This window comes from Callionymus lyra, chromosome 3, assembly GCF_982586985.1.
Source record: "Callionymus lyra chromosome 3, fCalLyr1.hap1.1, whole genome shotgun sequence".
NCBI lineage: Eukaryota > Metazoa > Chordata > Actinopteri > Syngnathiformes > Callionymidae > Callionymus > Callionymus lyra.
In genome coordinates, this window is record NC_141820.1 from 22,845,527 (window position 1) to 22,861,886 (window position 16,360).

Genomic DNA, 16,360 nt, shown 5'->3' on the forward strand with positions numbered 1-16,360 from the left:
AATGTCACAGAAACTTCTTCTCTTTACAACAAAAACTGAACAGAAGCTTAAAACACATTTAAATTGTTTTTGTCCAACTAACTAATATAGATTGCGAAGAAGTTGACATTTTGTAATTGGGAATGTGTCATTGTGTCAACTTTTATATCAGATAATGGTTGAGTATAACCGATCGTTGATCTCTTGTAGGCCATCAAAGCAGAGACGGATGGGCTCCGGGAGGAACTGGAGTTTGTCAGGACCCTCGGGGCAGACCTTATCTTTGCCTGTGGAGAAACGGAGAAGCCTGAAGTTAAGAAGACCATCGACGAGGTAAAATAAAAAGCCATACTAATACGACCTTGACTGTACTGTCAGGATTTTGACGTATAATTCATTAAATTCTGTAGATGAACAACGCGTGGGAAGGTCTGAACCGGACCTGGCACGAGAGAATGGAGAGACTGGAGGAGGCCATGACAGCCTCAGTGCAGTATCAGGACTCTCTCCAGGTATGTTTACAAACTCAGAGAGCACTTTTAAGTTCCAGTCGTTGATGGTTAAATCCTATTTATTTCTTCTCCTTCTTAGTCCATGTTTGACTATCTGGACAACGCTGTGATCAAACTGTGTGAGATGTCGACTGTGGGAACTGACTTGGGAACAGTCAAGCAGCAGATCGAGGAGCTGAAGGTTAGTCTCACCGTCTGATTTACTCTTATTGGTATAGAGTGTAGGGGTGTCGAACTTAATCACACAAGGGGCCAAAATCATTTAGCTGTCTTAAGTTACAAGACAAATGAAATGTGACTTACCCACAAATATGAGTCTGATTGTGATTTTATTTTTAATGAAAAAAAAAACAATATATCAAATATCTCAGTTAATTATCTTATTTTTACATTAACATCTTTAAAGATCAGTTTATAATCAAGAACATTAAACAAACCATCTGGTAGGTAACTTAAAATAAGTTGGTGGCCAGAATGGGCCTTGAGTTTGACACATGTGGTCACAATTGTTCGCTTTTCCTGTTTCATTTTGAGATAAATATCAAATCTTCATCATCATAAATAAAGGATCATACAGTTCAACGTTTTTCTCCTCCTGTGTGAACGACGAGCAGCAGTACAAAGTGGAAGTTTACCAGCAGCAGATCGACATGGAGAAGCTTTGCCACCAGGGGGAGCTTCTTCTGAAGAAAGTGTCCGACCCCACCGACCGAGACATGATCCAGGCACCGTTAGTGGAACTCCGACATTTGTGGGAGAACCTGGGAGACAAGATCACCCAGAGACAGGTACCATGTCTGCTTCTCATTGACGAAAAAATGTTTTCTCATGCCAGTGTCTGAACGCCCTCTTCTGCTCTGTCCACCAAAGCACAAGCTAGAAGCTGCTCTGCTTGCCCTGGGTCAGTTCCAGCACGCCCTGTCTGAGCTGCAGGCCTGGCTCAACCACACACACAACACCCTGGACACACAGCGGCCAGTCAGCTCTGATCCCAAGGCCATCGAAATTGAGCTGGCCAAACACCATGTAAGTCTGGAACTCCCTCTAGTGGTCAGAAATCAAGTTGTGCTAAAACGTAGTATTCTAATGTTTTTCTGTTTCTCTCAGGTGTTGCGTAATGATGTCCTCTCCCATCATGCCACTGTGGAGACCGTTAACAACGCTGGTGCCGAGCTCCTGGAGTCTTCACCTGGTGATGAGGCGAGTCACCTGAGAGACCAACTGGACCAGCTGAACCAGGGCTGGCAAAGTCTGCTGCTGAAGACTCAGGACCGGCAGAAGTTGCTGGAAGGTGCCTTGCACCAGGTCGGTGTTGAATCAAGAGTCTGGATTCTTGACTCGTCGAGATCTCAGGTGTCGTCAAACTTGTCATGTGACTCTTATGTAGGCGGAGGGTTTCCACGGAGAGCTGGAGGAGTTCCTGCAGTGGTCGAGGAGAACTGAGAGTCAGCTATCTTCTGCCAAACCAACAGGTGGACTCCCTGAAACAGCCAAGGAACAATTGCAGCAGCACATGGTGAGGTCACATGTTTTAAGAACATTAACAGCAGCGATGTTTTCAGTTTCATAGGGATTTGTTTTGGGTCTGGATTCTGCCATGATTAAGTATCAGATCGCAGGTGGTTGCCGTTTTGTCTTCCACTCCAATGGTGGACATCTGTCCACAAGTGAAACATGAACCCTCCTCAACTATGAACGTGACCCAGTTCTCATTGTCTGGTTCTGTTGTGTTCAGGATCTCCAGGCCCACCTGAGCCAGAGGGCGGAGCAGTACCACCAGCTGCTAGATCAGGGAGAATCCATGCTGTTGGCGCGAGGAGGTGAAGATGCCGGACCAGGGGCAACACAGACGCAACAGAATCTGGTCCTGCTGCAGAACAAGTGGTCCAGTCTCAACACCAAGATGGACGATCGCAGGGTGAGATCCGATTGTCTGCTTTTTTTGAATGCTTCACACGTGACCAGAAAGCATTTTTTTAGCCTTTGGACTGAGACCATTGTTCCATCGTTTCAATTATGGCTGAAGTTCGGAATATATTTTTTTAATGTTAAAGACCTTCACCTTGAAAAATGATAAACGAGGATAAACAGATACAGGATTTTATTTATAGCATCGTAAAATGATAAATTCCTGATTGACAGAACGTCAAATGACTATTGCTTCTTTTACCTCCAGGTGAAACTAGAAGAGGCCGTTTCCTTGGCCACATGTTTCCAAACGTCGCTGCAGGAAATCATCAACTGGCTGACCCAGGCCGAGCAGACCCTGAACATGGCTCAGTCCCCCAGCCTGGTGTTGGACACTGTCCTCTTCCAGATCGATGAGCACAAGGTTTGGACCAGATCATTTCTCTACCTCACCCATAAAAGGTTTCTTCGCTCCTGACCATCTCCTCCACGCAGGTGTTTGTGAACGAGGTCAACACCCATCGAGACAACGTTCTAGCTCTGGAGAAAACAGGATCTCAGCTCCGTTTCGCCAGCCTCAACCAAGACGTGGTTCTGATCAAGAACCTGCTACTGAGCGTGCAGGCTCGCTGGGACAAACTGGTGCAGAGGTCTCTGGACAGAGGTCGACACTTGGATGAGGCTCGCAAGCGTGCCAAGCAGGTAAGCTTTAGCTTGTTGACATGATGTTGGACTCTCTCCTGAAATATATCAATACGGAAGTTTAACTTTTACCAGAGTCGATCTCTGAATGTTCATGTAACACTTTACAGTCTCCTCTGGTGGATTCCTAGCAGGTTTTGAAAGTTTGTGTTTGTTTCAGTTCCATGAAGCCTGGAGGAAACTCTCTGACTGGCTGGAGGAAGCTGAGAGAAAACTGGACTCTGAGTTAGAGATTTCCAACGAGCCCGACAAAATCAAAATTCAACTGACTAAACACAAGGTACATGTTAGGAGACGTAACCTAAATATTGAGGATTTCTGACTCACTCTATTCTGCGACAAATCCAGGAGTTTCAGAAAGTTCTGGGCTCAAAGCAGCCGGTGTACGACACAGCTGTGAGGTCCGGCAAGGCCATGAGAGACAAAGCTCAACTTCCAGCCGACAAGCAGAAACTGGACGATCTGGTGGGAGAAGTCCGGGACAAGTGGGACACCGTCTGTGGGAAGAGTGTGGAGAGGTGCTTTTTTTAAAAAAATATTTGTGTGGGTGATTTGAGGAGAACATGCTTCTGATGCCTCCGTTCCCTCCAGACAACACAAGCTGGAGGAGGCACTGCTGTTTTCAGGCCAGTTTGCAGAAGCCCTGCAGGCGCTGGTGGACTGGCTGTACCGGGTGGAACCTCAACTAGCTGAAGACCAGCCTGTCCATGGAGACCTGGATCTGGTCTCCAACCTGGTCGACTCTCATAAGGTCAGATGCTAATCTAGCTCTCCCGACAAACGTTCAGTCTTCCTGATATTAAAGACCTCCCGATCTCTCACAGGCTTTCCAAAAAGAACTTGGGAAGAGAACCGGCAGCGTCCAGGCTCTCAAACGTTCCGCCCGGGATCTGATGGAGACGAGCCGCGACGACACCGCCTGGGTCAAAGTTCAGCTGCAGGAGCTGAGCAACCGCTGGGATACAGTGTGTGCCCTGTCCGTCACCAAGCAGACCCGCCTCCAGCTGGCACTCAAGCAGGTAAGAGCAGTTTAAAATTTGAGATGGTCTGAGTTTGTTTATTGGCTGATGCTACTTGATGCTGGTTTGTTGTAGCCTTGTTCTGTTACTCAGAAACTCCGAACATTCCGATCCCTCGAAACGCTCTTTGCCGAAACAAAAATCCAACAGTCAAATAAAACCAGCACTGTGTAGCATAAGCTAATTAATAAAACGGTGCAGTTTCTGTGTTCATAATTTTGGATTCAATTTAACTCTAATTAATAATTTTCATCTTCCTAAGTTGGCATTTTACTTCCACCAGTCAGTCATCACTGACGTTTGTTCTTGAGAAACATCTATATCATAGGGTGACAATATTCTGAATTGCCCGAGCCGGGGCAGGTTTACAAGCTTATAGCTCAGTTAAATGCCTTATTTTCTCAATATTTAATTCACCAATTCCTTAAAATAATGTCACCTCCAGGTAAAAGTGGATGAATGGTCACCCTAAATGTGATCAATTTTCTCTTGTAACAGAGCAATTGAAAATAACAATTTCAGACATTTCCTGAACCAAGAACCATCAGTCTGAGTCGTCTTCTCTCCCTCACAGGCGGAGGAGTTCCGCACAGCCGTGCAGATGCTGCTGGAGTGGCTCTCGGAGGCCGAGCAGACTCTTCGCTTCCGCGGCGTTCTACCCGAGGAGGCGGAGACTCTGCAGGCTTTGCTGCACACCCACCGCGACTTCATGTCCTCGGTGGAGGAGAAGAGGGCGGACGTCAACAAGGCGGCCGGATTGGGAGAAGCAATACTGACGGTCTGTCACCCCGACTCCATCACCACCATCAAACACTGGATCACCATCATCAGGGCCAGATTCGAGGAGGTGGGACGACTGACACGACTTTTAAAAAGGCTGGCAGTGTCATTATGATGATTCTTTCTTTAGGTGTTCACTTGGGCCAAACAGCACGAGCAGCGCCTGGACACGGCTCTCACTGAGGTTCTGAACAATGCCAGTCTGCTGGAGCAGCTGTTGTCGTGGTTACAGTGGGCCGAGACCACCCTGGTCCAAAGAGATCTGGACTCACTTCCTCAAGAAATCCCTGAACTGAAGACACTGATCACAGAACACCAGGTGAATTATACAACCTTCTCCAAAGATTGTTCTTCTTCTCCGGACTCATCCTCAGAGGTGGTCCTTTTGGTGACAGGTGTTCATGGAGGAGATGACCAGGAAGCAGCCGGACGTTGACAAGGTCACCAAGACCTACAAGAGGAAACCGGCCGAGTCCAGCAGCCTGGCAGAGAGACGAGGAGCTCGTAAGTCACGTTCTGGACAGAAGAAGTGAGATGTGAGTAGCTAGCATGCTAACGCTAATCTCTGCAGGGAAACAACAACAGCAGCAGCAGACACTCATGCAGGTGTCGGGAGGAAACCCCCGACTCAACCAGCTCTGTGCTCGCTGGCAGCAGGTGTGGCTGCTGGCGCTGGACCGCCAACGCAAACTCAATGATGCTCTGGACCGCCTGGAGGAGGTAGGAAGGCAACTCAGTCATCCACGAGGACTCAGAGCAGAGCAACGATAATTAATTTAATAAAATGTTCAATAGTTGTAGTTGTACTTCAGTCAGCTTAGATTTAACTTAGCTAAAAAGAAACACATATATATTTAAAAGTCCAAAACTCAAACTTTCTGTTTTCAGCTCCGGGAATTTGCCAACTTTGACTTTGACGTGTGGAGGAAAAAGTACATGCGCTGGATGAACCACAAGAAATCCAGAGTCATGGACTTCTTCAGACGCATCGACAAAGATCAGGATGGAAAGATCACCCGGCTAGAGTTCATCGACGGCATCCTGGCATCGAGTACGGAACAGCATGGATGCATTGTGTTGATGCCCATTATGAGATAAACACTGCATGTTCATTTTGCCAACAGAGTTTCCCACCAGTCGTCTGGAGATGACGGCGGTGGCCGACATCTTTGACAGCGATGGAGACGGATACATCGACTACTACGAGTTTGTTGCGGCGCTGCATCCCAACAAGGACGCCTACAGACCAACGACTGACGCTGATAAGATCGAGGATGAGGTAAAGATTGAATTTCTATTTGAACCTGCCAATAGGTTAAATGTATAAATAAAGAAGGTCAAATTCAACTTTTTTTGCTTGCTTGAGAGTATTGAATAATTATAAATAAACCATTAATTTTGAATGGACAGTAAACAGTAAACTCTTGGAAAATATATCAAAACAGTTTGATTACTAAATAAAACCTTTAAAATTGTGTTGATAGATTAGGTGTAACTTTATTTGTTCTTTTGTCAGGTGACTCGTCAGGTGGCTCAGTGCAAATGTGCCAAGAGATTCCAGGTGGAGCAGATCGGAGAGAACAAATATCGGGTACGTTTTGTTTCATCCGTCGATAACTTAAGTGTAAAAGTCACTTAATATTTCAAAGGAAAGTATGTTCGCCTGCTTTTCCATCCATACACTTGCTGACTCATCATCATGGTTTGTGTGCGTGTGTGTGATGATGATGACATTTATTCGTTTTAGACTGAGTGCAGGTTTGTCACTTGTGTATTAACAATCACCAACTTCAGTGTAATGAATGTGACTGAGATGCACACAGATTTTATTAAATGAGCTTTAGTTGCATCTAAATGGATGGGTAGTGAGCATGCTACAAGCTAGCATGTTTCTAGACATCACTGTCCAAAAACATTAACATTAATATGATTTAACATGTTAATATAAGTTAAGAGTGAATAGTTCTTATTCAGAAAGATTGATGGCTAACTAGCTAAACATGTGGGGGGAAAATGCACAATTTTGAGTTTTGTTTTAAAAAAAAAAAGGGTTCAGAAAGTGAATAATTACTTAATTAATTTTCATTTTTTTTGTAATTGTTTTGTTGTCCAAATTTAACGAGCTGACTTCCAGCCATGTCAAAATAGTTTCTACAGTGTTAGATTGACTAATGTGTCAGTTATTCACTCTGTGTGCATCTCTGTCACGTTTCGGTCACAGTTTTCAGCCGACTCATCTTCATCATCTTCATCATCCTCAGGGTGATGATGGTATCCAGCGTCTCACTGACACTGGACAAGACTCACCTGCTTGAATGTAACTTTGAGAGCTGCACTAGGATTAATGCACTTATAACAGACTTCTAAATGTGCTGAGACGACGTTTTCTCTCTTTGTAAACAAGAAGGTTATCAACCTCCTGGTGCACAGCTCGTGTGCGATTGCTTCTGTCTGTGTGTCTCCACCTCTCACCTGCTTCCCTCTTCACCACAACTACCAGCATCTTCACAAACACCATAATATCCACCGGCATTCATGTCCAGCGCACGTGATACTGACCACTAATTCACATACACACTGAGCAGATGATTATCACACAGATATACAACATGTGGTTTCACTCTTTCTCCGTTTCTTTTTTTCTCTGCTCCCTGTTCGCTGGATTATTGTAGTTCTACCTCGGCAACCAGGTAAAGTGACCCGCTGCGATTAGACCGGTGAAACCTGTGGACTCGCTCACCACAAGCACAGCTAAAAACTCACGAGTAGTTAGGATACGTGAGCGCTGCCTTGTGGCCCTGCGAAGTGTCGGCAGGTTTCACCGTCCACTTGTGTGATGTTTGTTTGTGTGATCAGGGCGACTTGGCTCAGGTGCTGAGAGATTCTTCCTTCTCTGCTGGAGTCGCTATAGCTCTGCTGGGCTGTTTAAAGCAACACTGTGGAGCTCTTCTAGAATTACATGTTTGGAAATCTACAAATAAACAAGTCGTGAGTTGGCGAGATGTCAACAAAGCGAGAGAAACTGATAGCACAGTAGCATCTGTGTGCTAATTATTAAAAAAAGAAAACGTATTTGTACCTTAATTATAAATACAATGATAACGATATTAACTAGGTCAGGTTGTTTTATCCAATTGTACCAATTTTTTCTTGTGTTCTCTAAAATAATTGTTAGCCTCTTAATTCCCCAAATAACAGCACTATAGACTGAAAACCCACACTTTTATCCGCTGGTGACTGAAGAAAACATTTATTAGCTTATCAACGGTCATGTTTCAAGCTTATTTTTAGAATTTATAATACAGCACATTAATGTTTTTCACCTGCGTCAGCCAATGGCCAGCCTTAAGCTGTTTGTTAGCTGCCAGAGAATATTAACTTAGAGTCTTAAATTGGAATAAAGGAGAGTAAACCTGAAGGAAGACAAAATAGTTTGATGAGATTTGAATTACAAAACAGTATTTTCATCCGAGTTATGTAATTGTGCAATATATGGCGCTGACATGAAGAGTTGAACAGATCGGATATTTAACGCATGAAGACTCAGGCAGCCCTGTTTATTCTTTAGTGGATTAATAATATTAAAAACTAGTCTGAAATTTTAGTTTAAACTAGAATTTGTTTTACGTCTCCTTGTGCTGCTTTAAATGATATAAAGTGTATTTAAATTGTAAATTTTGGGAGATTGTGATTGATTTTAAATCTGCATGTCTTGCATGAAGCAGATGATCTGACTTCTGTGGTGCCGGGGCTGCTGTCGCTAAGACACTTCTAACCATTAAAACTGATAGTTCTGCTGACTCATTCCCTCTCTTCTGGTCTCCTGTTTCCCCCCCAAAAAAAAAAACATTTTCAGTTTGGCGACTCGCAGCAGCTGCGTCTGGTCAGGATCCTGCGCAGCACAGTGATGGTCAGGGTGGGCGGAGGGTGGATGGCTCTGGACGAATTTCTGGTCAAGAACGATCCTTGCAGAGGTGAGTGTTCTTGAAGACTTCCTGGCGGCACCAAAATGATATCCCTCCTCTTTTTGTCCATCATGTTGTCCGAAACTGATAATGTGGTCTCTTTATTTGTGTGAAATTGTTTTTACAGGATTCATTCCTTCTTAGTGTACACTTTCATTTTTAAAATGACGCTTTTTTTCGGTTTATATAACAGTTTTACTTAATTATTTATATGTTTGGATTGTTTTTAATTGCTTCATCGTATTTTTCTTACGTCAGTGTGATCCTTTAGCCTGATGTTAAAGACGGTGAGGATGGTCTCTCATAACATTAGGCAGCAATGCTCGACTGCACCACCAGATGTCAGCCTTTTCACTCGAGTGTAAATAGTTACAAGTTCTTAGTCTAACGTCTCAGTGGATGAAGTTTTTTTTTCCCAAGTGTTTCAGTCACAAATCTTGGTCTCCCATCTCGAGTCAACGGTTCATCTCCACAGTGTTCTCAACCCTCTCCAGACCTGTCTCATTCTCTCAGAAATAACTTGCATGATGCATGACCTCCACTTCTCTTCCTCCTCTTCCTTGTCTCTTTCTTCCTCTAGTTCAACATCCAGGACTTAAGATCCTTCGCTCCGACTCCAGTAGCTCCATCTCCTCACGCCTAGGTTGGAATCAGGCTTCCGTTTTTTCCTTGTTGGTTTGCTAACACTCGTCTGCCCCTCCTGTTGTCCTCTTCTTTGTCTGGATTTCTGATGGTGGTTTCTTCTTCTCCTGGTTGCCCTCTTTCTGATTGTGACTAACCGTGTCTTCCTACTTTTCCCTAATCTTCCTGTCCAACCACGGAACTCCTGGTGTTTGTGTTATTGATATTTTTTTTATCAATTACCTTTTCAATATTCTCACATCTTTAAGTTTGAGATGGTATTTGTCAATTCAACTTCACTTCTTGTGTTTTGCATTCCTTTTTAAATGTTAAAACTATTTGTTTTCTTTTTACAATTTCTGGGTCATTTTATTAACATTTGTCCGTCCACCTGATGAACTTCAGACTTGTTTTAATTTGAGCATTAGCATTCTTTCACCGTGACTCTTGTGTCTCTCAGTGACCGTCACTCCTGGCTATTTCTGCTGCCGAGGTATCTACTCTCCTCTTCTTCGTCTTGCATTTGTGTCCAACTCCATGCGTTTGTCTCCATCTCCATGTTTGAGTTTGTCGTCAGTGGGGCTGCAGCATTCCTCAGATTTATGTTTTACCTCCGTCAGAGTCTCAGGTTGTTCCTTAAACAAGTTTCAAAAGTTGCTGTGGTGTCTGGGAAACGTTCGCCGGCGTGTTTTCATGTCAACAACGCAAGCCGATGATTGTGGCAGCACTGCGAGTTTCTCCTTTGGGGCGTAAATCAAACTCCACTTTGAAGCCCTGACACCCGGGGGTGTGGCCAGGGAGCCCTTTTCTAATAACGTGGGCTACTTCAAAAGAGAAGTCTAGTTGCTGGGAGACGGGATTACAGAGTGCACCTTGCTTCACTGGCCACAGGGGAAGATGGGGGCGTAATTACAGGGTGTTTGATTGCCGCTCTGCTGCTACAGCTGCCTGTTTAACCTCTTCATTCACTTTCTTTGTTTACTTCTCTGCTCTTTGTTTACGGCTCTATGCTCTTCCTCGTGGCTTCTGCAGGCTTGTTGTTGTCTGCCGAGGCTGCCGCCTCTCTTTTTTTTGTCTGAGAATGCTGAGTGTTTACAGAGTCGGTAAAAGCTGCCTCCCACGCTGAGCATCAACAGCATGAACCCACAATGTTTATGAACTCTGCGACCATTTGAACTGCGATTGTTTATGTTTGGTAATGAGAGCAATTTGAGATAATGGTCTTTGCATGATCGCTGCTTTAGTGAAGACACTTTAACTGCTACCGTGCCAGAGTCAAACTTACACTTGAGCAAATTAATCCTTGAATGTCACTTATTCATTAGTGAAACTTTTGCTATATTAACTAATAAGCTGCTTCATCAATTGACTTGCATTCAAATGAACTAAAATTGAAAAATTAATTTCAAATTTGTCAAGTTGGAATTGGAAACGCTAGAATCGTAGCCACGTTAGCATGCTGTGCATGATGGTTCATATCTTTGCAGCTGATAACATTCTTTAGAATAAACTAGTTAAAGGATAAGATTAGGTTCCCGGCAGTTTTGATTCTGCATCAGAGGCCACAGTCCAGTGTTAACTTTTCGCATTAAAGGGCTGTGGCTGCCGTGAGTCGGACGCTGGTTTAATACTTTTAGTTTTTTAAACCAATTCTGTGACCTTTTCACACAAACACCTCCATTTGAACCGACCCGCCCACTATAACACGACTGTATTTGCAAGCGCTTCGCTCACGCTGCTGGGTAAACAACCCGAAACACAGGCGCACAGTGTCTCCCTCACTTTTGCTCGCTGCCTCCCCCTGCTGGAGGACAACTGTGCCGGCTTGTATGTGTTGACTCCTGTGTCTGGTTCGCAGCTCGAGGTCGCACCAACTTGGAACTGAGAGAGAAGTTCATCCTCCCGGAGGGCGCCCAGAGCCTGGCCACTTTCCGCACCAGGGGTCAAAGGTCAAAACCAGGGTCCAGGAACGCTTCTCCCACTCGGTCCTCATCCTCCGCGTCCCACAGCGGCACCTCCCTCCCTACTGCCCCCTGTGGGTCTGGCACGACCACCCCGTCGTCCAGGGTAAGAGACGATGTCATCAAATCTACTCCAATCATCACTTTCAAAACTTGAATCGTCGCTAAAACAGCCACAAAACTTGATAGATTGTCTTACAACAGTGTCATGTACACTGAGTAATTCAATACTGAGTTTTGTTTTGATTGTTTGGATTGTTTAAGCGCTTTGTGACCCTGGTCTGGAAAAGCGCTCTACAAATATACTTTACTTTACTTTACTTTCTTTAACCTATTCAAACTTATAAATAGAAAACCATGTTAAGTTGATTTTACTTTGAATATTAACATGATACTATGAAAGAAAACTCACACCAAACCAACCACTTAAACCAGGTCACACTTACTCCATTTGTCCTTGTGTTTGTGCTTCACAATGTTTGTTTACAATCATGTATTTGTTAGTCAACATTTTCTGGTTGTTTATCGAGGCTGCACAACAAGATGTATATTTAGCGCTTGTTTAGATTAGGAGCTAACATCACTGCTAACGCTAACGTGGTCACACAATTGTTGAGTTGTACCTGTGCAGGCATAGCAGCTAACAAATATCTTAAGCTAGCTAAGATGTAAATGTTCATAAAGACAGGTTTTTTTTGTATTAAGGACTGGATTTAAAACTTTACTTTCGATCGTTAACATGTTTCTTTTGCTAACTTAGCAAAAACAACAACTTAAAAGAAAAGTAGCTTTGGTGTCTAATGCTAATGATGCTAACATGCTATTATATGTTTCATGTCGCCTAGCATGCTCCACCAAAGTTAGCTACAGCTAATATAGCTTATAAAGCTGATGTAATCCAAAGTTATGTTGTGCGGCCATGTTGTTATTGTTGTCAAAAATCACTGCATTGTTGTTTATGTTTCTGTTTTGTCTTTTTGTCTTCACCCTCTCACCCCTGTCACATGACCTGCTTCATAAAAACTTCCTGCTACACTTCCTTGTTGCTAAATCGCTTCCTTCCTCAACTGCGTTTGTTTATCGTCCCTTTGCTGCTCGCCTCCTTCCCCTCGCCTCCTTCCCTCGCCTCCTTTCCCTCGCCTCCTTCCCCTCGCATCCTTCCCCTCGCCTCCTTCCCCTCGCCTCCTTCCCCTCGCCTCCTTCCCTCGCCTCCTTCCCTCGCCTCCTTCAGTCCTCTCACTCGCGAGACTATGCCAAGCCCTGGCTGGCGCATAGTAAATCTCCATCGTCAACTAAGAGCCAGTGCGGCCCCGAGCTCGGTCACAGCCTCTTGACTCCTGGTCACGAGGTAAACACACCCCCCCTCGCCACCCTCCCCTCACACACCCCTACCCTCCCTACCCTCTAGTGCACCCCCCACCCCCCTCAGCAGGTGCTTACAAGTGTGGAGTTTGCAAACATTTGTCGTAGAATTATAGGATTCTGCGACAAATTGTTTGATAGATATGAACTATTGATGTTTGTCGTGGTTCATATACACAACTTGAGAGAAATGTTTTGTGTCTAACACTGAAGAATAGTCGTCACTTACACTGTCGAGGTGCGTTCACACCGGTCGCAATGAAACATCAATCGTTCTATCAAATCAGAACAGAAACAACAAGTTGCAGCGTGTTAACCAATTAAACACAGATGTAATGCTGACAGAAGCAGAAACAGAAGTTAACTGGAAACAAAAATGTTCAAAGTGAATCTTTTGATTGTGTTTCCATTTTGCAGATGAGACCCACTTTTTAGACACATCTTGAGATAAGGTGGTAAACATTAAAATATCTCCTAATATTGTGAAGAAAAAACAGTAATGTTTAGTTGTTAAGAGACTTTACAAGATTTCCTTCTTTTAAAACTATATACAAGTAATCCAGGCATTATTTTTGGTCTAAATGTCTTTTAAATCTAACCCCGTTCTGGAGTCTTCAAGTCAATGTTTCTCAACTTTAAATCAAATAAGGCAAGTTTACTTTAAAAAAACAAGTCTTGTTTGGTGTGAACGCGCCTGAACTCTGACGCTGGAGGTCGTACGTATCCGTAGAAGTGGATCTAGAAGTTGTTGGTTCCACTTGTGAAGTAGATGTTCTAACTTAGACAACAGATCCTTCCCTCAACACTAGTTAGTGTTCAACGTTCATGTAGTTTCCACATCGTTCTGAAATGTGCAAACAACAAAACCTTTCTGCTACAGGGCGCCACGTCTGCCTCCAAACTGAAGAGACGAACTCTGAACTCCAGCCGGGGTTCGCTCACCGGCGAGAACGGAGGAACGTCCTTCACCAGTAAAACTCCTCTGTCTGGTATGAAGACACATCTCGGTTTCTTTACTGTAATGACGGAACATGTTGGTACCAGAAGTAAAAAAGTAGATTTAAAAACTCTATTTATTTTTATGAAGTTGTTTAATTTGATTAAAGTTGTATTTTTTATGTTTGGACTATATAATCCCTAGTTTTTAGTTTGAAGTGTAAACTGTTTTAAGTCAAATTGTATTTATTTATATCCTTAAGCAACTTTTTAAATGAATATTAATTAAACAAATCTACATTCTTTAGAGATAATCAGTGTTTTTTCTTGTTTGTTTGCTTCCACAGACTCCCGACGAGGGGCGTCCTCGGCCAGCGGCGGGACCAGCAGGGCGGGCTCTCAGGCAGGCAGCAGGGCCAGCAGCCGCCGGGGCAGCGACGCCTCCGACGGCTCCGAACTGCAGGACAATCGATCCGTGTGTTCGGATACGTCGGACACCCCTCGACGACCGGGAGCCGGAGGCAGACCGTCCAAAATCCCCACCAGCACCAAGAAGAGGCCCGGCCCGAAGTCCCCGAAGCAGTAGCTCGTCTATCTGCGGTGAAAACTTGCACAAACCGAAGGAAGGATCTGAGCAGCTTGAAGAAGAAAAAAACCTCACTTCGCCTTCCAATGTCCAGCTCCTTTGCTCAGACGTCCCCCCATCAGAGGGGGACTCGAACTTGATGCTGCCTTATCCCGGGTCTCCTCAGAGACGTCACGTTCTAACACAAGTGTAGGGCCGTGGTAAAGACCCCATCTTCACGTCCAACTAAACCGGGGGTGAGATCGCCTGGCTCATGGGCAACTACTAGACCACAAATATGCAACGACTGCCTTTGCTGCTCCGACTGAACTACTTGGCAAGAAAGGTGTCACCTCAGAAGATGTCAGGAGGCCACGGCCGCTCGTGGAGAAGCTCAGGATGCACACACACTAAAGTACACACTTGCTGGTTACACGCTCACCGCTCAGGTCCCGGGGGTCGCCGTGTGTCGGTGCGACGCCACCGGGACTCGAGTGGTTCAAGTGTTCTCTGTGTGCACACTTCTGAGTGGGCGTGTTGAAGAAGTGGCGGTTTTTATGAACAATTTATTAACTTTAACCCACTTTCAAAAACCAGCATGCACTAATCTCTTCATCTGCCGCCCCCAGACAAGCACACACACACACATACACACACACACACACACACACGTGTGTCTTCTGTTACAAAGGTTATCAAACCGTGGTAGTTTGAAAAAGAAATATTCATTTAAATGTGTTCTTGTTTTAATTTATAATCCCTCTGTATGATTTCCTTGAAATAAATAACTATTTATTTTGACCGTGACGGCGCCCCCTACAGAGTGAAGTGTTAAGACTCGTGTTGTTCTGCGATGAGTGTGTTTTGTACCAAGAAAGCTCTGAGGATTTAGTCTGTGAATAAGATTGTCTTTTCATATTAACGTGGCTCACTGACTCGCTGTTTTAAGCGTCCGACCTGTTTCTGCTCTTATTTTTTAATAACGACCTCGTTTCCTGACCTTGACCAAAGGGGGCGTGTCCCAGAGAGCGTCGCCATTATGATTGACATGTCGCCTGGGTCTCCATCTCCATCATGTTTCCTCCTCAAAGACTCCCCTCGTACGACGAGCTACGCCTCGTTGACGAGGCCAAGAGTCCGCGATGAAGATCCCACATTTATTTATTGTCTCCCGGGGCGAGGAGGAGGTCCAGGGACAGGATCCAGTCCTCCATCTTGCGATGACGTGCTTTTGTGTGACGATAGCTACGGAAGTAACAAGGATCGAATTGTCTAATATTACAATAAAGTTTTGTTATCAAAATAAAAAAAGTGCCTTGAATGTTTTAAAGTCTAATGCAGGAGCTAAGGTCTCAAGCAAGCAAGTTCACACACAACGGATATGATATTGCAATATATTAATATATTTCAATGCTGACGGAACACTATTGGCCGAGTACTCTTCTGTCGTAACTGCTTTCATTCGATTTCAAACCAAAATATGTCAAACACCACCTTTGAAAGCAGCTGGAGTCGACTGTATCCTCTCGTCCACAGTCATCTCGCCGGTTGCGTTTGGTCCCTTAAACTTTGGAAGAACGAATGAATGAATGCCATCTAGTGGCCAGATGTTTAAGTTGCGATACAAAAATGAACAAACATGGTGAATATATGCATGTTAATTTTTTTTAATTTTTTTGGAGTAACCATATTTTATGCACATTCTATGCATTTCAAAATAAAATACTATTTGAAAGCCCCCCCCCCAAAAAATGTTTTCATCCATACCATGCTGTTGAATATCGATACAGTATCGTGGCAAACAATATTGTGCTCCTTTTATATTATATTATTATTATTTTATATTGTTTTCTTACCTGTTCAGGCTTTTCCTTGATTTTCTGGAACTCCTGTGTTGTTCTCAGTTTTATCTTGACCTTTAAATATATATTTTACTGAGTATTATTATGATTGTTTAAGCGCTTTGTGACCCTGGTCTGGAAAAGCGCAATATAAATACAAATTACTTACTTACTTACACCCCTAAAACATGATTTATTGGGTCCTTTCA

At 44.0% G+C, this 16,360-nt stretch overlaps 1 protein-coding gene across 13 annotated transcripts in view; it reads left to right on the top strand.

Moving 5' to 3' along the window:
* Window positions 1-15,621, top strand: part of macf1a (microtubule actin crosslinking factor 1a) — a 136,214-nt gene extending 120,593 nt beyond the window's left edge. For 6 of the 13 annotated variants that reach the window (XM_087787108.1, XM_087787109.1, XM_087787111.1 and 3 more), the window contains 29 exons: window positions 190-312; window positions 390-491; window positions 571-672; window positions 1,106-1,279; window positions 1,362-1,517; window positions 1,599-1,796; window positions 1,879-2,007; window positions 2,227-2,409; window positions 2,668-2,823; window positions 2,895-3,101; window positions 3,262-3,381; window positions 3,450-3,619; window positions 3,693-3,852; window positions 3,926-4,120; window positions 4,695-4,967; window positions 5,031-5,219; window positions 5,296-5,404; window positions 5,472-5,620; window positions 5,789-5,951; window positions 6,025-6,179; window positions 6,417-6,491; window positions 7,573-7,590; window positions 8,757-8,874; window positions 9,446-9,508; window positions 9,947-9,979; window positions 11,345-11,553; window positions 12,679-12,795; window positions 13,690-13,798; window positions 14,093-15,621. In XM_087787108.1, the coding sequence (XP_087643234.1) occupies window positions 190-312; window positions 390-491; window positions 571-672; window positions 1,106-1,279; window positions 1,362-1,517; window positions 1,599-1,796; window positions 1,879-2,007; window positions 2,227-2,409; window positions 2,668-2,823; window positions 2,895-3,101; window positions 3,262-3,381; window positions 3,450-3,619; window positions 3,693-3,852; window positions 3,926-4,120; window positions 4,695-4,967; window positions 5,031-5,219; window positions 5,296-5,404; window positions 5,472-5,620; window positions 5,789-5,951; window positions 6,025-6,179; window positions 6,417-6,491; window positions 7,573-7,590; window positions 8,757-8,874; window positions 9,446-9,508; window positions 9,947-9,979; window positions 11,345-11,553; window positions 12,679-12,795; window positions 13,690-13,798; window positions 14,093-14,331 (4,194 nt within the window). In that variant the 3' untranslated portion in view covers window positions 14,332-15,621. The remainder of the gene's footprint in view (window positions 1-189; window positions 313-389; window positions 492-570; window positions 673-1,105; window positions 1,280-1,361; window positions 1,518-1,598; window positions 1,797-1,878; window positions 2,008-2,226; window positions 2,410-2,667; window positions 2,824-2,894; window positions 3,102-3,261; window positions 3,382-3,449; window positions 3,620-3,692; window positions 3,853-3,925; window positions 4,121-4,694; window positions 4,968-5,030; window positions 5,220-5,295; window positions 5,405-5,471; window positions 5,621-5,788; window positions 5,952-6,024; window positions 6,180-6,416; window positions 6,492-7,572; window positions 7,591-8,756; window positions 8,875-9,445; window positions 9,509-9,946; window positions 9,980-11,344; window positions 11,554-12,678; window positions 12,796-13,689; window positions 13,799-14,092) is intronic. The other 7 variants (XM_087787113.1, XM_087787104.1, XM_087787107.1 and 4 more) reach the window with 6 other exon arrangements.
* The last annotated feature ends 739 nt before the right edge of the window (window positions 15,622-16,360 follow it).